Source organism: Eulemur rufifrons, chromosome 9 (genome assembly GCF_041146395.1).
Source record: "Eulemur rufifrons isolate Redbay chromosome 9, OSU_ERuf_1, whole genome shotgun sequence".
Taxonomy (NCBI): Eukaryota; Metazoa; Chordata; class Mammalia; order Primates; family Lemuridae; genus Eulemur; species Eulemur rufifrons.
In genome coordinates this window covers 4,436,567-4,457,332 of record NC_090991.1, presented here as the reverse complement: position 1 = coordinate 4,457,332, position 20,766 = coordinate 4,436,567, and the positions used below count along the sequence as shown (strand labels likewise).

At 40.8% G+C, this 20,766-nt stretch overlaps 1 protein-coding gene across 6 annotated transcripts in view; it reads left to right on the top strand.

Moving 5' to 3' along the window:
• Window positions 1–1,803: 1,803 nt before the first annotated feature.
• COPS3 (COP9 signalosome subunit 3) overlaps window positions 1,804–20,766 on the top strand; it is a 31,914-nt gene continuing 12,951 nt past the window's right edge. Inside the window, exons 1-8 of one of the 6 annotated variants that reach the window (XM_069483208.1) lie at window positions 1,804–1,930; window positions 6,740–6,869; window positions 9,683–9,795; window positions 9,885–9,934; window positions 11,408–11,500; window positions 13,083–13,262; window positions 16,562–16,702; window positions 18,356–18,529. In XM_069483208.1, coding sequence (XP_069339309.1) covers window positions 1,876–1,930; window positions 6,740–6,869; window positions 9,683–9,795; window positions 9,885–9,934; window positions 11,408–11,500; window positions 13,083–13,262; window positions 16,562–16,702; window positions 18,356–18,529 — 936 coding nt within the window. In that variant the 5' untranslated portion in view covers window positions 1,804–1,875. Of the gene's footprint in view, window positions 1,935–6,723; window positions 6,870–9,682; window positions 9,796–9,884; window positions 9,935–11,339; window positions 11,501–13,082; window positions 13,263–16,561; window positions 16,703–18,355; window positions 18,530–20,766 lie in introns of all 6 variants that reach the window. The other 5 variants (XM_069483213.1, XM_069483210.1, XM_069483211.1 and 2 more) reach the window with 5 other exon arrangements.

Below are 20,766 nucleotides of genomic sequence, written 5' to 3'. Positions count from 1 at the left end.
GAGTGAGTGCCGTGGCGTCAGCCTAGCTCACAGCAACCTCAAACTCCTGAGCTCAAGTGATCCTCCTGTCTCAGCCTCCCGAGTAGCTAGGACTACAGGCATGCACCACCATGCCCGGCTAATTTTTTCTATATATATTTTTAGCTGTCCATATAATTTCTTTCTATTTTTAGTAGAGATGGGGTCTCGCTCTTGCTCAGGCTGGTCTCCAACTCCTGAGCTCAAACGATCCGCCCACCTCGGCCTCCCAGAGTGCTAGGATTACAGGCGTGAGCCACCGCGCCCAGCCTCCATGTCTACTTTTAAGAGTGCAATTATTACTATTCAGGGTAAAATTCAAGGTGCAACTTCAGGGTACAATTATTATGATTATATTTCATGTGGACTACTGCAACAGCTTCTTAGTTGGCTTTCTGAAGTTAACCACGTGAAACCAGACCAATCTTTTTAAAATGCAAACCTGATCACACTACCTGCTTACATAAAACTCTCCACTGTCACCCAATCTTCTCAGGAAAATGTCGAGTATCTTTAACACAGCTCACTTGATGTGGCCCCTGTCCACCTTACAGCCTCATCTCACAACATTCCCCTCCAACAATGAATGCTCTTTCAGTTCTTCTATCTAACTAGCATGCTCCTTCCCAACACAAGGTGTGAGCACCATGCTTGTCCCCTCACTTGGAGAAATTTCTTCTTCCCTTACCTTAGTAACTTCTTCTCTTTCTTCAAAGCTCAATTTGTGCCATTTCCTTAAGAAAGCCTTCCCTGTTGCTCCCAGGCCAGGTCAGTTTCCTCCTGGCATGATTTTACAGAACCATGTTCCATTCCTTCAGAGCACTAACCCATTTTTTCTAGGGTCTTTATGTGTTCCTTATCTGCAGGTGAGAAGGACCAAGACTGTTTACTCACCAACCAGTGTATTTCTAGTGCCTAGCATAACGTGTTATTGGTGCTCAATAAATACATGTTGGATGAAATTTTAGCATTTACGCTTATTTCCTCAGTCCCTACTGTGCACGAAATCCTATGCTAGGCCCTAAAAGGGAACTGAGAATACTTAGAGGGATGCTTGACCTTAAGGAAATGCACGCCAGTTAGGAGCAATGGATGTGGCATGGACTGTGGAAATACACTTCTATAACAGAGCAGAAGTGGCTACATGAGGGGAACAAAGGGCTTTGGGAGTCAAGTGGAGAAGGGAGAGATCAATCTCAGATGGGAAAATCAATTCATCCCACATCCTCTTGAATGAAGATATAGTCCTCACTATGTGTTAGGTGCCGTCCTAAGTGTTTTACGTGGTAGAGGGGATTGTGAGATGTTCACATATGGAGAAAACAATGCACAGGACAGACAAATAACGTGCTCCAAGTCACACAGCTACTAAGCGGCAGAAAAAGAATTTGAAGTCAGGCTGCCTGGCTCCAGAGTCTGTGTTTCACTACCTCACTGGAAAAACGTGATGGAAGGCGTGGCAAGTAAGCTGTGCTTAACTGAGGGATTTGTCCAGGTGGAAAACAGCACGGCCATTCCTAGCAAAATCAAGACCAGAAAATACGTGCCTAATTAAGAGTTTTGTTCTTCCCTTTGCCCACCATCCTCATTAAAACCGGGAGCGATTTCACAAGTGCCCAGAGTAAAGACTGGGGTAGGTGAGTGGAGGAAGCTAACTTCCGGCTCAGGGAGTGGCGGAACTGTTTCCATAGAAACAGAATGGGTGCCTAACTAGGAGAGATCTCGCGGTGCTTGAGCCGGAGGAAGTGACGTCACCGCTCGCGAGGCCCTCAGGTGGATCGCCGCGGCCCCTCCTCCCAGAGCGGCCGACTTTTCCCGCGCGAGCTGCTTCTGCCGCTCTGGCTGCCCGGGGGAAACATGGCGTCTGCCCTGGAGCAGTTCGTGAACAGTGTCCGACAGCTCTCAGCTCAAGGTGAGTTCCGGGCCGCCGGGCTGGGCCTAGGTCGGTAGCGGGGACGGGCCTGCATCCCCAGGTGCCAGCGCGGATGGCTGGGACCGCCCTCTTAGTCCCGAGCCTCTTCTCCGGGGCTGGGCTCGGGATTACGGCGCGTTGATTAGGGCGGGATCGAGTGCGGCTGAGTCGAGCCTCCCCCTCGCTCTCTCGGGCTCCGTTGTCCCCGCCCGGAGTCTCCCCTCCGTTGGGCTACCGGGAGCCCCCTCCCCCCGGCCCAGGCCCCTTCCACGGGGTGCTTTGCTTGACAGTTTGGGGGCGTGACTTCCGCCGGACCCTTTCCCGAGCGGCCATTGGCCCCTTCCGCCTCCCATGCCTTTGATGATTGGCGCACCGCCCTGTCAGTCCCGCCGCCGCTCGGCCACCTCCAGACTAGGCCGCTGGGAACGGGCAGGAGGCTGGCTGGTCTTTTCTGGGCGCCTTGGCTCCGAGGCTCGCCTTGGCCGGACTCTCCGCTGCCAGCCGGCGCACAGTCCGGAACCTCTGCGCCTATTTTGGTCCTACAGAATGCCCAGGGAGCTCTCGCCCTTAGGACTCCATTTCTAGGAGTAGAATTGTTACCATGGTGTTTTGCCCTTTTCTTGTTTGGTTCATTCATCTCATCTGAATATACAGAATTCTGGACTTGGAATTTAGAGTAATTAATTGCTGGCCGTGAAGGCCTCTTTAACTATCCTGTGCTTCAGTTTCTTCATCTGCAAAATTAAAAAAAAAAGTCCCTACTTTATGGAGTTGTGAGGATTGAATGAGAGAAACCATGTAAAAGCACTTGGAACAGTGCCTGTCACATGGGGTGCAATAAATGCAGTTACCATTTATTGTTAACGGCCATTAATTGTAAAGTTCTGGGAGCTGTGTGACCTTGGACAAGTCACCTTTAATCTCTTGAGTCTCTCTTATCTCCATTTGTAAAAATGGAGGGGTGCTGTCTGTCTCACTGTTGTAAGGCTTAAATGATCTGGTATGCAGCCGTGCTTAATAAATAACAGTTTTCTTTCTTTTTCTTTATTATTGATAGAAATTAGGTTCACAGGGCACATACTTTAATTTTCTGTGAATGAAGAAACCATTAATTCGTTCATTTATGCCACAGTTTCTATTTCTGGGATGTAGTGTGGTTAAAAGATTCAGGTTGGAATCCTGTCTCAGTCACTTCTTGTGTGAGCCACTTAATTTCTCTGGACCAATTTTTCTCATTTGCAAAACAACTTGGGCTGTGTACCTGCTCTGTGTAGTAACACACTGCTTTAGGAACAGTCTGCTAGGCAGAGATAAATGATAACTTTCACTGCATAGTAAATATTTATGAGTTTCTCTTTACTCTCTCCCTCTTTTTTTTTTTTTTTTTTTTTTTTTTTATTTTTGAGACAGGGTCTTGCTCTGTTGCCCTGGCTAGAGTGCAGTGGTATCATCATAGCTCACTGCAACCTCTAACTCCTGGGCTCAAGTGATCCTCCTACCTTAGCCTCCCAGGTAGCTGGGGCTACAGATGTGCACCACGACACCTGGCTAATTTTTAAATTTTTTGTACAGATGGGGTCTTGATCTTGCTGAGGCTGGTTTCCAACTCTGGCCTCAAGCAATCCTCCTGCCTCAGCCTCCCAAAGTGCCAGGATTACAGGCTTGAGCCACCATGCCTCTCCTGTTTACTCTTATTCAGAATTTTCTAACATAAACCTTAAGTGAAGGAAATATAATTTCCAGCTTTCTTTGATTAGAGGGAATTTCACTGGCCACATCTCTGGTTGGGCTCATGCCATATGCACCCAATGGTACTTTAACATACTTTTGATTCTCCTGATGGCCCTATACTAGTTAACTAATGATTTCATAGTGACCCAACGTTTATTTTAAGTCTCAACTAGGTGTTGGTTATTTAACTGGGGGAGGGGACTAATGGATTGAAATGTTTATTTCTGGGTATTTCAAATTATTGTTAATGTATTTAGAGTGGTGCATTTAAAAAGGGCAAATTATTCAACTGGAAGAAGCTACTTCATACCTACCAGTGAGATCTATCATAAAATGATGGTGAGTTGGTATTTCCCAATTCAACCTGTGTTATCTTGAGAGATGATACTTAATAAGATCACAGCTATTTGTTTATTCCTGTTTTGTAATGCATGTAATGAGATAGTTCCTTTGTAAAACTGGTGAAATTTAAGTGTTATAGAAGCCTCAAAAATTAAATTTTCAAAGTGACTACAGTCACTTGTATTTTAAGCTATAGTTAGTATTATATATTCTTTTTTTGATTGATATTTTTTAACTTCAGAATATTAAGGGGGTACAAATGTTTTTGTTACGTGGATGGCTTTTATAATGCTTAAGTCAGGGCTATTAGTGTGCCCATCACCTGAATAGTGTTCACTGTACCAGTTAGGTAGGTTTTTGCCCCTTCCCTCTCCTCCTTCCCCCCTTATTCTTCTTCTTTTTTTTTTTGGGACAGTCTTGCTCTGTCACCCCAGCTAGAGGGCTAGAGTACAATGGCATCATCATAACTCACTGCAACCTACAATTCCTGGGCTGAAGTGATCCTCCTGGCTCAGCCTCCAAATTAGCTGAGACTATGGGCCTGTGCCACCATGCCTGGCTAATTTTTTCTGGTTTTGGTAGACATGGGGTCTCACTCTTGCTCAGGCTGGTCTCTAACTCCTGACCTGAAGTGATCTCCTCCCTTGGCCTCCCGGAGTGCTTTTATAGCAGCACTCCCCAGCATTTTTGGCAGCAGGGACCAGTTTCGTGGAAGACAATTTTTCCACTGGTGGGGGGTGGGGGGTTGGTTTCAGCATGATTCAAGCACCTTACGTTTATTGTGCAGTCAAACGTCTCTGCTAATGGTAATCTGTACTTGAAGCTGCTCCCAGCACTAGCATCACCTCCTCAGCTCCACTTCAGATCAGGCATCAGATTCTTGTAAGGAGCTCACAACCTAGATCCCTCGCATGCGCAGTGTACAGTGGGGTTTGTGCTCCTGTGAGAATCTAATGCCGCTGCTAATCTGACAGGAGGCGGAGCTTCTGTGGCGATGCGAGTGATGGGGAGCCGCTGTAAGTACAGGTGAAGCTTCACTTGCTCACCTGCTCGACGATCATTGCTGCTCACCTGCTACTGTGTGGCCTGGTTCCCAACAGGCCATAGACGAGTACTGGTCTGGTCCAGGCCCGGGGTTTTGGGGACCACAGTATTATAGGATTATAGACATGAGTCACTGTGCCCGGCCCCTCCTCCCTTCTTGATTTCTAATCACTTTCACTTTTCTCCATGCCCATTGGTTAGTTCCAAATTATTAGAGAGTACATGTGGTGTTTGTTTTTTATGCCTCAGATACTTCAGTTAGGATAATGGTCTCCCGTCCATCCAAATTGCTGCAAAAATACATTAATTCATTTCTTTTTATGGGTGAGTAGTACTCCATGGTATAAATATACACCACATTTTATTAATCCATTCATGAATTGATGGGCATTTAGGTTGATTCCACATCTTTGCAATTATGAATTGTATTGCAATAAACCTTGAAGTGCAGATGTCTTTTGATAAAAATGACTTTTTTTCCTTTGTGCTCTTTTAATATGGAAAAAATTAATGCAGTTACTGTATAGAAATATAGAAGGAGGAAACTTGAGGTTAATGCCCATGGACTTATATGTACCCACCCACCCCCACCAGAAAGACAGAGTGTGGCCATGATATCTGTCTGTCATCAGAATAACCTTCAAAATCAATGAGTCTACTTTAAGTTACTAATCCAGGCCTAATTAGATTCTATACCTTAGTTATTAAAACACAGCATTGTGGTATAGGGGAAAGATAGATCCATTAGGAGATTAATTCAACAAGCTCTGGCTGATTGACTGCTAAGCAAGCACTGTATTCTGAAGCTGGAGAAACAGTCCCTCCATCTGAGTATACTTTGAACTACCTGAGTACCACAATTGCATGCCATGCAAAAAGGGCCCAGAGAAGGCAGATATCCAGCTTAGTCATGGAGAAGGGTCCAGAGAAGACCTAAGATGATTGTTGATTGATAAGTCTGAGTCAGCTAGTGGAGGATGTGGGGCAGAGGGATTGAGAACAGCATGTGTAGAAGCATAAAGAGGAGATTGGTGGTTTTTTGAGCTTAGTGTTACCAGAGCAGGTGCATGAGGGGAAGTAGCAGGAGGAGAGACTGGAGAGGTTTCAGGGAGCAGTTAGTGAAGGGCCTCAGTAAGCCAGGCTGAGGCATTTGGACTAATTTGAGTGAATTTGCATTTCAGAAGGATAAGATAGTACCAATATGGAGTATGGGTTGGAGGAGAGAATGATGAAAGTAGGCAGACCACTCAGAAGATTTGTGATGTAGTCCAGGCAAGAAATGATGATCTAAATTAAGGCAGGGAGGGGAGAGAGAAAGAAATGGAGCTGAGAGACCTACGAGGCAAGATTAAATCATATTTGTTGACCTTTTGTATGCAGAGAAGGAGATGAGGAGGAGGTGGTGATAGTAACATGTACATTTCTGGTTTGGGATACTGGAAAAGGGAATGGAGGAAAAGGAGAAACTTTCATAGCCCATAGGAAAATGGGAGCTCTGGTGTAATCTCTAATAGTTCTGAGGCCACAGGCAGGTTGTTTCACTCCTCTGGTCCTTCTGGGTCCTCATCTGAAATGAAGGAGATAAAAGATACCATCTTTAGGCATTTTAGGCTCTGAAGTACAAAGTCCATTGTGAGAATTACTTTAGTTTGGTTAGTGCTATAACTGAATGATAGTGTTTATGTTTTCCAGGCCAAATGACACAGCTTTGTGAACTGATCAACAAGAGTGGGGAACTCCTTGCAAAGAACTTATCCCATCTGGACACTGTGCTTGGGGCTCTGGATGTACAAGAACACTCCTTGGGCGTCCTTGCTGTCTTGTAAGGGGCATCTTCTTTTATAGTTTTGTGCTTGTTAAAACTGAACACTCTGCACTTTCTGGCTTTATTTATTTATTTATTTAGGTGTAGAAAGTAAACTATGTAAAACATTGAGCTCTTTTGTAAAACTAAAGTCATATAGTAGTTACATTTTACTCATTTCAACTACTTGCTTACTATATTTTGTTCAATTTTAGCATTTTTAAACTCTTGTTCATGTTTATACAAATTTTGTTTTTCTTTTTTTTTTTTTTTTTTTTGAGACAGAGTCTCACTTTGTTGCCCAGGCTAGAGTGAGTGCCGTGGTGTCAGCTTAGCTCACAGCAACCTCAGACTCCTGGGCTTAAGCGATCCTACTGCCTCAGCCTCCCGAGTAGCTGGGACTACAGGCATGCGCCACTATGCCCGGCTAATTTTTTCTATATAGATTTTTAGTGGTCCATATAATGTCTTTCTATTTTTAGTAGAGACGGGGTCTCGCTCTTGCTCAGGCTGGTCTCGAACTCCTGACCTCGAGCGATCCACCCGCCTCGGCCTCCCAGAGTGCTAGGATTACAGGCGTGAGCCACCGCGCCTGGCCAATGTTTATACAAATTTTGAAAATTTGTTTTTAAAAATGAATAGCCATCTCAGTTGTGGGCACTGTAGTTTACATTTATTTGAATACTTTTATTATTGTAATCCATGTGATTGTCCATGTTTTCTAAGGTGGAAAATAGTAAGAGTGATGGAATAGGATGTGATGGAATACACTGAAGGAAAATGTCAATGATCCAAAGCAACATTGTTTAGAATTCCCTTCAAACAAATTTAAGCTGTTTAAAAACGTCCAAATTAAATAGGCCTTACTTTAATTGGGGTTCCTTGTAACTCTGTGTCTTTGACAGTAGAATTTTTTCTCTCTTTATGTTTTAGTATTATAAATTGGAATATTGTGATTGTCATGAAATTTGAAATAATATAAATAAACTGAGAAGAAATTGACCTTAAGTGAGGGTCTGGCTTCACTCATGCTGGGATTCCCGAGACAAAGATATGTGTCAGGAGCAGAGTTTAAAGAAGAAACTTTGTCAGAATGAAAGGATCTAGAGCTGTATGCTGCAATATGGTAGCCACTAACCATCTGCACCTATTTAAATTAAAATTTAAGTTAAAGATTTAGGTGCACTTGCCACATTTCAAGTACTGAGTAGCCACATGTCCATGTCTTGGACAGCACAGATGTAGGACATTTCCACCATTGTAGACAGTTCTACTCAGCAGTGCTGGTAAAGATTTCTCCTGTCTGTGTTTCTTATGTATATGAGAGAGCAGATAGCATGCATGTTTTATATACATAAACTTGCATGTACATACATGTCAAGTGAGGTAATGTACATGAAAGTATTTTGAAGCTCTAAGGTGTTTTATCATTGTATACTACATCACTTAGGTAATGTATGGAATACCCTGAGCTTGTGGCTGACTAACCTGGGTTTGAATCTACATTCTTCCAATTACAAAATGTGGGGCCTTGAGCTTCATATTTTTATTTATTAAATGGAAATCACAGTACCTTACTGACCTATTGTGAACCCCGAATGAAATTGTTTCTGATATGTTTTGATAATTACAAAGTTATAATAGATGTTAGGTAACATTGTTAAGTCAAATAATACTATAAAGATGGAAGTAGACAAAACTGAAAGATGTAGGAGAAATTGTGATTGGGTAATAATATCCATTTCATTTTTCTTGAAACTAGTTTCAATAGTTCATTTTAAAAAAAAAAAAAAAGAAGAAGAAGAACTTGAAGTTTACTTATAAGCAGTGCCCTAGTGGTGGTAGCATATATGATTTCTCCCCTAAAATCTCTAACACCCTCTCAGAGTGTTTCTCATGGCAGCTGATGGATGGTACCACTGCTGAGTTACTTGGGTTGGATCGTCTGAGTCCTCCTTCTTCCTACCCCCACACTCGTCCTGCCCTGCCTATCAGCTAGTTTTGCAGACTTTCTCCTAGATAGGCCACACAGCTGGCAGCGGCATCGTTAGCCTGAGCCACTGTCACAGCCTCCAGCCAGCGCATAACTCTCATTCCTGGCCCCCCTCAGTACATTCTTAGAGCAGGAAAAGCAACAACTGATTTTTTAAATGAGTAAATAGTCCTGACCACATTGGAGCTCAAAAGAAGAAAAACTTTTTTGGTTAAAAGTTTATATTCAGCTCCTTTACATGTATTAAACAACCTTATATTTGGCCTCATTTAAAAGAGTTTTTGATTTTTAAAGTTGTTCATTGTTAATCATCTCTTTCTTAACCTCTATTTGTGTCTGTGTTCTGAATCTTTTTTTTTTAAGAGATGGGAGTTCTGCTCTGTCGCCCAGCCTGGAGTGCAGTGGTGTGATCATAGCTCACTATAACCTTGAACTTGTGGGCTTAAGTGATACTCCTGGCTCAGCCTTCCAATTAGCTAGGACTACAAATACACACCATCATGCCCGGCTAATTTTTTATTTTTTGTAGAGGCAGGGTCTCGCTCTGTTGCCTTGGCTGATCTTGAACTCCTGGCCTCAATTGATCCTCCCATCTCAGCCTCCCAAAGTGCTAGGATTATAGGCATGAGCCACCATGCCCTATGTTCTGTATCTTGATTGTGCAAAAGAACCAGGCCAGGAGAAAATCTCATGGACTCTGGTTCTTCATTTTTAAAAATACTGTTACTCATTTAATTTCATAGAGCATTGTAGACAGGATGGACTTCTTGTATGAGTTGCATCTACATTTTATCCCATGAAATATTAGGGTCATTCAATTCTTTTGTCTTTATTCTAGGTTTGTGAAGTTTTCTATGCCCAGTGTTCCTGACTTCGAAACATTATTCTCACAGGTTCAGCTCTTCATCAGTACTTGTAATGGGGAGCACATTCGATATGCAACAGACACTTGTAAGCTAAATAACATTTTATTTTCCATTGAGTATGTTTTGATTTTGTAGTTACTTAAATTTTCAATATTTTGTTATTGTTATATCTAGTTGCTGGGCTTTGCCATCAGCTAACAAATGCACTTGTGGAAAGAAAACAGGTAAGATACAACATTTAAGTATTTATAATTCTATTATAACATATATCTAACTTACGCAATGAACTAATTTGTTAAGATTCCAGGTTAGTACTAACTGTCCCAACACTTAGATATATGTGGTCACTTGAGCACTCAAAGCCTTTGCTATAAGGACAGCTAGCCTCTCTGTCAAGTGAGTGACTCAGGCACAGGGAGATGTGCCTCAAGGGAGGCTACTAGTGGTGGTAGTGGTTGGTTTTGGAACTACCAGTCTAGGCCTCTTTATGTTGTAACATGGTTTTTTGTTAATTTTTTTTCTGTTAACTTTTAATTATGACATAATTTTAACCTTATAAAAGAGTTGCAAGAATGATATAAAGAATTCTCATATATTCTTCACCCAGGTTCTCCAAATGTTAACATTTATAATATCACACTTGCTTATTCTTTCTCTTTCTCTCTTTTTTTCTGAGCCACTGAAAATAAATTGCAGATACGCTGTCCCTTATCCCTAAATAATTCAATAGGTCCTCACTAAAAATTCTCCTACATGCCATAGCATAATGACCATCAGCATCAAGAAGAGAACACTGAGAAAATTCTCCTAGGCTGTAGGCCCTCTTTAGATTTGCCAGCTTTTCAGCCAAGTTTGTTACAGCAAAAGAAAACCTTAGATCATTAGTTGCATTACATTGCTGCGTGACTTTAGTCTCCTTTAATCTGAAACAATTCTTTAGTCCTTATCTTTTGTGATGTTGACACAAGTTTATACTTTGGGTGTTTCTTTTTTATTTGAAATTGAACTTTAAGATTAGTGGTTTGAAGGAAGCTGAAAACAGAAACAACCAGTTAGTATTTTGTAGGAGTACTAAATAAACTGTTTGAAAGTGATGGTAAAAAACAATTAACAAGTCTTTGTTGAAAAAGCTATATAAATTATTCATGTATTTTACAGTCTTCTCTTCTGTCCAGAAACTGATTGTGCCTCACTTGACATTCAGTCTTATTGTTTATAATCAGGGCAGGAAACAATTTGTTTGTAACTTGCGGTATTAGTTTCAATAGTAGTTTACTACCAGGTAAGGACTAGACTGCTCTATGGGAAAATACCAACAGCCCCTTTGCACTGTTAAATTTCCAAAGTACAAGCTCTCATCTGTTGTAAAAGATTTGGAAAATTTTCATTTGTTTAGATGTAAATATGATGAACTCTTGAGAAAGTAATATTGTTTTTGATTATTGATCTTCCTTGTAAAGAAAAAGTTTATGATTTTTAAAATGGTGCTGAATTACCTAAAAATTCCAAGAAACGGCTTAAGAAAATGTTTTCTGACCAAATAGGGACAGAGATCTCCTGAAAGAGTATGGAAACCTCATACTGCTATTTAAAGGAACCTATCAATTAGTGTTATTTTTTATTTGTAAGTGACAACATAAGATCCAATGTGCTGCCATCTTTGAGAACTTATCTGAAAGAGATGTCATTTCTGACAGCCCCTGCGAGGAATTGGCATCCTTAAGCAAGCCATAGACAAGATGCAGATGAATACAAACCAGCTGACCTCCATACATGCTGATCTCTGCCAGGTAAGCAGCCAAAGTGTGATTCCCGCCAAGTCAGAGGTGTAAGTTTGTTTATGGGCTTGCTCAACATCGGATTAGATAAGTGAAGGCAACTTGGTGCATACTGTACTATGTTGTAGAACTTGCAATAGGCAGGTACATCTGTTATATCCAGAAAGTGCTGGATGCAAACTACGGGATGGGGCTCAGCTAGTAAGCTTGTGATAGGGTAATTAATGGTTGTAACATTAAAGAAAAAAACATCAAGTCTTTTTTATTTAAAGAAGTTGTGGAACCTAAGAATAAACATAGGTAACTTGTTACACCTTAAAATGTTATTAATTTATTTATCTTAAGATATTCAAAGTCCAGAAGGCAAAAGGGAGGGTATATAGGGAAGTCTTCCCACCACTCTGTTTGCTTTGCCATCCATTTCTTCTCTCCAAGGGAAACTAGTATTAATAGTTTCTTGTGTATCCTTCCAAAGATATTTTATATACATACAAGCAAATATGAATATATATTTTCCAGTTTTTTATACGAATTTTATGTAAACTTCTATGTGTACCTTGCTTTTTTTCTGTTTAATATATCTTGGAGATTATTCTATAGCAGTTCTTTAAGTTTCAAGGTATTCTATAACACGGGTATACCATAGTTGAACAATTTTGTGTGGGCTATTTACATTGTTTCTTTAATGAATAACATGGTAGGTGGATTATTTCAGACACATGTTCCAGTTTGCATGAAGATGTACTTTTTTTTAATCTTTTAGAAAATTTTTGTGATTGAGGTATAAAGTACATATAGTAAAGTACTAAAGTGTACAGCTTGATGAGTTTGTACATAAGTCTACACCATGTCACCATTGTCTAGCTAACTTTTCTAAGTGCTTCCTTTCTTGAGTTGCACAAGGCAAATGAACTATACTTGCCTAAAGGATTCAAAAACAGAAAAAGATTAGTTTAAGAAAAGACTTCTATTTTTATCACGCCATGCTGGCTGATTTGTATTCTACCAGTTCAATGAAGAGAAAAAGGACACACATTAACAGATGGGTGGCGGGTTAAGTGATAACTGAGCTTTGTCTGTGGAAGTCTGTTTATTCTCAATTCATCCACCTTATAGTGGGCTGATTTTTAATAAAGAAATGCTCTTTTATTGTGTGTGGTTAAGAAAATAGAGTAGATTCCTTTCTCCCTGGGGGTAAAAAAAAAAAAAGGAAGACAAGAAAATGGAGGAGAGGTTGAGAATTACTAGTCTAAAATATGAAATGCTCTAAAATTTGAAACTTTTTGAGTGCTGACATGACCCCCAAAGGAAATGCTCATTGGAGCATTTTGGATTTTAGGTTTTTGGATTAGGGATGCTCAACTGGTATGTATTCTGCAGATATTCCAAAATCCAAAACACTTCTAGTCCTAAGCATTTCAGAGAAGAGATACTAACCTATAATGTGTTGACATTTAATCAAGATCATTTAATCAATAAAATGTAAAACCAAATTACATATTTTGAAAGTTTCTGAAATCTGTGAATTTTCTCTTTCTGCTAATGCCTCCCAAAGTAAAATTAAAGTGATGATTTAATATCCATTTGTTCACAGCTTTGTTTGCTGGCAAAATGCTTTAAGCCTGCCCTTCCATATCTTGACGTGGACATGATGGACATCTGTAAAGAGAATGGGGCCTATGATGCAAAGCACTTTTTATGTTACTATTATTATGGAGGGATGATCTATACTGGGCTGAAGAACTTTGAAAGAGCACTCTACTTTTATGAACAGGTAATATAATCATATCTCTAAATGTCCCTGAGGTTGTCTTGAACTTGTGTGATCAAAAACATGTTCCCCAAGTTTAGAGCTGGAATGGATTGATCCCAAGGCCTCTTGAGTGTCAGGTGGAGGTTCTTTCAAAGACTGATTCTCAGGCCGGGCGCAGTGGCTCACACCTATAATCCTAGCACCCTGGGAGGCCGAGGCAGGTGGATCGCTCAAGGTCAGGAGTTCGAGACCAGCCTGAGCAAGAGCGAGACCCCGTCTCTACTAAAAATAGAAAGAGATTATCTGGCCAACTAAAATATATATAGAAGAAAAAAAAAAATTAGCGGGGCATGGTGGTGCATGCCTGTAGTCCCAGCTACTCGGGAGGCTGAGGCAGTAGGATCGCTTGAGCCCAGGAGTTTGAGGTTGCTGTGAGCTAGGCTGATGCCACGGCACTCACTCTAGCCCGGGCAACAAAGCGAGACTCTGTCTCAAAAAAAAAAAAGACTGATTCTCTGTGATCATGTAAATGGTGGTAACTTGCTCCCGAAGTTGAAGAGCAGCACAAGTACAGAGAAGAGCGCTAATGAGTAGGTTCTAATGTAGGCTTTGCCACTTACACCCTATCTGATTTAGGGTAAGTTATGACATCTCTTGACCTTTATTGCTTCCTTTGCATATAGGGAAGAAGTTCAACTGAATGTTCTTTGATGTGTCTTTTTATTCTAAAACCATGTGTGGTGTGAAGTTTTGTGAAATTTTATTTATTTTGATCAGTAAAACCTTATCATGATTTAAAATTCAAAGGATATTAAGGATATTAGTACACAATGAATGAAAAGTCCCTCCCACCCTTGTCTATGTCTGTGCAATGAGGTGTATTACACAATTTGGTAGAATATTCTGGAGGTTTACTTACAGTCTGAAAAAGAGATATAAATATTGATTAATACCAGTGTTTACTTCATAGCATGTATTAAGGTAGTAAAGGATTCTAAAACTTTAAAGAACTCACAGTTTGCTTGGAATTCTGACATACAGTACACACAGCAGTGCCACACTGAGTGGTTGATGAGCCCTGCTGAGGGGACCTGAGGAGGGCCACCATTGGTGCTGGTACTTAGGCACAGTATCATTAAAGGACATGTCTAGTCAGGTTAAATCTTCAAAGTAACTCCTCTTTAAGTGAAGCCTCCACATTCAGAAAATGGTAAAAACACACTTCATAGCCAATGAATGCATTATCATGCTACAGCCCAATATATTTAATAACTCAGGAGCAAACTAATAATCTTGAAATACCAAGATGATACAGACATTAAAAAGGAAGGTGGGCAGTGCACTCAGGAAATATTTCTATCAGAAATAGTTAAAATATTCAAAACATTTTCGATGTTTATAGGTATAATCCTTTTGCCTGAAGATATACTTATTCCCTGATTTTGACCTAATGACAAGCATCATCTAGTGTTGTTCTACTTCATACAACTGTGGTTTTTTTGGTTTTTTGCAGTTTTCTTTGAGAGACAGGGTCTTGCTCTGGTTGCCCAGGCTGGAGTGCAGTGACATGATCATAGCTCACTGCAACCTTGAACTCCTGGGTTCAAATGATCCTCCCACCCCAGCCTCCTGAGTAACTGGGATTATAGGCATGTGCCACCATACCCAGCTAATTTTTTAATTTTTTGTAGAAATGAGGTCTTGCTACATTGCCCAGGTTGGTCTTGAACTCCTGGTCTCAAGCAGTCCTCCTGCTTCAACCTCCCAAAGTGCTGGGATTACAGGCACAAGCCACCACACCCAGCCACAACTGTGTTTTAATGATGTTGCAGTTGAAGATGATTATTATTACTTTAATTTCAGAAAGTGATACAGATGTTTTTTACAGCTTTAAGAAAAAATTCCAAAAGAAGGATATACTTATTGAAAAAAATTCTGATTATATACCACTGTATGAAGCAAAAAGTGAGAGTATCTTCATTTTCTCATACCACTCAGATTGACCTCCTTAGTTTACTAGCTCCCGATTGATGGGAATTTAAGTTGATTCCAGTCACAATTAAAAGTGTTGCAATGGGAATCATTATACATGTGCCTTCATCCACTTACATGAATGTTTCTGTAGAATAATCTCAGATGAATGCCTTACAGTCTCAATGGTTTGGGTTTTGAGTTGGAAGTTATGAGCTGGACGGAGTATGATAGTTTTCAATTCTTTTAACCTTATAAATCCAATGAAAGGAAGTGAAAAGTCAGCCATAAAATGAGAGAAAATATTTGCAGATCCTATTTCTGATAAAGAACTTATATCCAGAATATATAAACCTCTTAAAATTCAACAATAAAAATACTAAAATTTAAAAATGGGCAAGAGATTTGAATAGACATTTCTCAAAAGAAGATATACAAATGGCCAATAAGCACATGAAAACATACTCATTATCATTAGTAATTAAGGAAATACAAATCAAACCAGAGTGTGATATGGTTCACACCCACCTAGGATGGGTAAGATTTAAAAAGATAGGCAATAACAAGTGTTGGTGAGAATCTGTAGAATTTAGAACCCTCATAATTGCTGATGGGGTTGTAAAATGTTGCAGTCACAATTTGACCATTCCTCACAATGTTAAACATAGTCACCATATGACCCAGCAATTTCACTCCTAGGAATATACCCAAGAGAAATGAAGACATATCCACAAAAACATGTATACCAATGTTCATAGCAGCATTATTTGTAATAGCCAAAACGTGAAAACAACACAAATGCCCATCAGTTGAGGAATGGATAAACAAAATGTGGTATATCCACACAGTGGAATATTATTCAGCCACGAAAAGGAATGAAGTACTGATACATGCTACAACACGGATGAACTTTGAAAACATTATATTGAGTTAAAGAAGCCAATCACAAAAGACCACCTATTGTATGATGCTATAGGTGTCCATAGAGACAGAAGTGTCCATAGAGACAGAAAGTAGATTTGTGGATGCCTGGGACTGGAGGAGAGGAGAGAATGGGAAAGGACTGCTAGGGTAGGGGTTTCTTTTTGGGGGGATGAAAATTAGGTATGAAATTAGGTAGTGGTGATAGTTTTGCAACATAGTGAATATACCGAAAACCACTGAATTGTATACTTTAAGAGTAAACTTTATACTGTGTCCATTGCATCTCAATAAAGCTGCTATAAAAAAATAATGGGACATTTAATATAAGTACTGTTGCTTTATAATTGAAGTGATACATGTGGTTAATTGCTTTTTGCTCCTGCAGCATGCTCTCTCTTCACACTAAACATTCTTCTCTTGCCCAGGCTATAACTACTCCTGCCATGGCAGTCAGTCATATCATGTTGGAATCGTATAAAAAGTATATTTTAGTGTCTTTGATATTACTGGGCAAAGTACAACAGCTACCAAAATATACATCTCAAATTGTGGGTAGATTCATTAAGGTAAGTTTTTTTAAATAAAACTAATTTCTTACATGAGCATGTTCAGTATGTAAAGAAATTATAATGATATAGTTCTGTAATTTTATAGTGATTTAACTCCCTAGCAGCTTCAGATTAGCAGACATTTCTTAAATATCATCTGGGAGCTGTAGTTCAGTCAGAATCTCTTAACTCCATTCCAGTCCATATATAATCTGGTCACCTGATTGACATGGAATATTTCTCAGGAACCTGTTTTCAAACTTTTGCTCTGCGTACTTACAGCTATACTTGTTTAAGCTCCTGTACAGGTTGATTTTTTTTTTTTCTTGTATTTCTTTGTTAACATTTTAGCCAAAATGTAGAAAAAGCAGTGCTGGTTTGATTGAACTCTCAGTTTGCCCAAGTATTGGGAAATCTTACCAGAGCCCTTGGATGAGGACAACAGGCTCTGCTCACTGAACTTTTACTTTGGTTCTCACTGACAACCCAGCTTTGGGACCATGTTTAAAAATAAATTAACTATTGCATTTTAAATTTTGTAAATACTTGTTCATGGTTTAACAAAAATTGAGCAGTTCAAAGGGGTTAGGAGGTCACAATCATTTTGATAACAATTTCACCCTGATTGTCCTTATCTGAAACTCAGAATTTTAAGGTATCAATCAGAACCTCTTCCTGATGAGAAGATTTTCATGCTGGCTTATGGAAGATACCCCAGTGTCCTTTGGTTAAGAGCCCTCTTGTGGTTCTCATGGATCTAGTCAGAGGCAGGGAAGAGAGGAAAGTGAGTAAGAGAGCTCCCTGGATTCCCATGGAAAAGTGATGTGCGGGGGCAGGTTTAGGGCAGCCTTACTCAGGTCATTTTAGAGAACTCCCATAAGTCCTTCAGGTGAGCCCTGAGCCAGCCTGTTTTAGAAGGAATGCTTTTATAAAATGATGTCTTCAAGGCTTGAGGACATTGTTCACAAGAATTAGTGATTTGTTTATGATATCATAAATGGTGAAAAGAACACAGACTTCAGAGTCAGTGAGGTGGGTTTAGATCCAGTTTCTCCCTGTTGGTAGTTCTCCATTGGACCTCTCCACATTCTCTTGGACCTCTGTCCTAATTTCTTAATATTTAACATAGAGGATAATGTACATAAAATGCCTAAAGCAGCTCAGGCTCTTAGTAGGTCTACGGCCACTGCCTGTCTTCTTTCTTGCTAGCAGAAGTAGCAGATTGTCCCATTGAATCTGGAGAGGGGCTTTGTAAGTGAGAGGGTATGTATGTGAGGGGGTATGTAAGTTGGGAATAATGGACATTTTGTCACCTTTTTTCCCCAGTATAATTTATCAGTAGAAAAAGAACCATTGATAGAGAAAGACATGCATTTCTTCACTAAATTCAGTGGGCTTTCACCTGCTGTGCCATCATTTGCTCTGCACTACAAAGTTTTGTTGACAGTAAATTACTCTGTAGTGAATTTCTACCCTGGGTCTTAAAAACTAGGCATTTGCTTTGGGTAAATTATAATTTGTTAGGAACAGTCTGTTGCTACGTGGCAACAGTATGGAATGCACTTGCTTAAAATATAGTACATAAGTGGTTTTTTGCTTCCTGTGCAAATTTGAGTCTGCTGAAGGTTTAATCCTTTTTTTTTTTTTTTTTTGCCTCCTTCAAACCTTTAGCCTCTTAGCAATGCGTACCATGAGTTAGCGCAAGTTTATTCAACCAATAACCCCTCAGAACTCCGAAACCTGGTGAACAAGCACAGTGAAACTTTCACTCGTGACAACAACATGGGACTGGTGAAGCAATGCTTGTCATCTCTTTATAAGAAGAACATTCAGAGGCTAACAAAGGTGAGGAAAGTGCTGCCTTTAGATGGCATCTCCTGACTCCCTCAGGGCCTTGTTTCTCTTCTCTGTTTAGTGCAGAGGAAGCAAGGTACAGGGACAAAGTATGGCAGAATTTGAGTACTAAGAGAGAAAGAACTCCCTCGCGATTGGTTTCTTAGAAAGAGTTTGATTTATACCTTTTGGTCTTTTCAGGGCTAGGGTATTTGAGGAGAGGAACAGGGGAAGAGGAAAGAAAGGTAGAAAACAAGACTACATTGGAAAGCAGAGAAAGGCAACCTTAGAGAGGTCACCCACTCCAGATGGGCAGAGAAGACATACTGGTGACACGGACCTTAACCAGCCTTGGAACCTCTCAGGCTGTGCCGATCGCTATGTGAACTTCTTATTTGAACATAGTACTACTCTGACGTTACTATTTAGGCCAGGGTTGTGCAAGCTATGTGCAGTTGAGTTTTAGGATACAAGCAAATTATATAATTTTTCTTTTCAAGATGAAAATAACTTGCAGGTTTTGGATTATAGAAAATATGCTTATCAAGTGTTCAAGCAGTATAGAAAAGTATAAAAAATATGAAATCCTGTGTGTACTAGGAAGGCATATGCTGCAAGTAATAGGAATCCTAGTAAGAGTAACTTAAACAAATAGAGGATTGCTTTTTCCTCTTGGGAAGTCTGGTCAGAGATCCAGCAGTTCACAACTGGTGAGAACCTGGTAAATCTGTTCCTGTGCATATCCTATGCCCTGCGTCAGCAGTGGTGACTCTGGGTGAAGGAGCTGAGGAGCCAGAATAGGTGCTGTTTGTTGCTAGGCTACCCAGCAATGGGAAAGGATGATGGATTTGGCGATGTGAGGACCTGGGGAAGGTGCCTTCCTGTAGCACCCTGGAGAAGAAGAGTGGCGAGTCAGGGTAGCTGTGGAGATAGGCAGACCATATAAGGATAAATGCCTCTAAGAAGAGGAAGGAAGATGAGGAGTGGATCACAATGAGAAGGAATTCCTTCCAAATGTTCTAGACAGAGTAATCATAGCTTCCTAACATAAGAAAATTAACAGTGAATTTATGATAAGTTAATTTGTAAGAAGAAAATGAATGTGAAGTAGAAAGCAACTCAAGAAAGATCAAAAACAATTGTAATCTGGCTGAGCACAGAGGCACGTGCCTGTAGTCCCAGCTACTTAGGAGGTGGGAGGATCACTTGAGCCCAGGAGTTCAAGTCCAGCCTGAGCAACATAGTGAGATGTCCTATCTCTTTTAAAAAAATGTAACCTTTCAGCCAGAGAAAAACCAACTTGACCCACAAGTTACAGAGACCAGAATCTAAGAGACTCAAGGTAACAGGCAGCGTAATTCTCCCCACAAAATTTTCTTTTTGGGCTAGGTGCCAACAGAATTTTTCTAAGTAAATTCCTGTCTTTTACTATCAAAAGGTAGCCATTTAAAAATAGCTGCACTCTGTGCCTAGGCTTGGAAGTAGAGATCGGGACCCCTTTTCCCCCTCTGCACACCACTGCACGTGTAGCCACTGCTATTACCACCGGATGCTGGGACAGAAAAGTCAGAGGGCTGCCTGTCTGGGGTTTTGAGTGGGTACTGCAACCTCAATGGTGGCGTGGCCTCAATGCTTGGGCATGCAGGGCAGGGTCCCTTGTCCCCTCTGCATGGCATTGCATACCTGGGGCCGTGGGTAGTGACCCCCCCATCACAGCTACTGCCAACACCAATGCACACCACTCAGGATCCAGAAGATTATCCTGGTACTGCTACTGCCATCACCCACACCACACTGGCTGCCCAGGAACCTGATAACCTGCTCAAGCATCCAAACAAACCACTGCTGCCACTACCAGCGTCTGAACAAGCCACCTAGTCTTGCTAACACTGGTGCCAGCATATGCTACCCTGGGGCCCAAGAACAGGTATACTTATCCCACTACTGCCACTACTGGGGCCTGAAAACTGGCCCACCTGGCATCCCTGTCTGCATCAAAACTTCACCAAAGCCTATTAATAACCACATCCTAAACCACCAAGGAAATCACAGATACCACTGATGCGGTTTACAGCCAAAGAAATCATACAGAGACTACACTACTGCACACACCCAGAATCAAAGCCAAAGGGCCCTGCCATGGGCGGGCGCGGTGGCTCACACCTGTAATCCTAGCACTCTGGGAGGCCGAGGCGGGTGGATCGCTCGAGGTCAGGAGTTCGAGACCAGCCTGAGCAAGAGTGAGACCC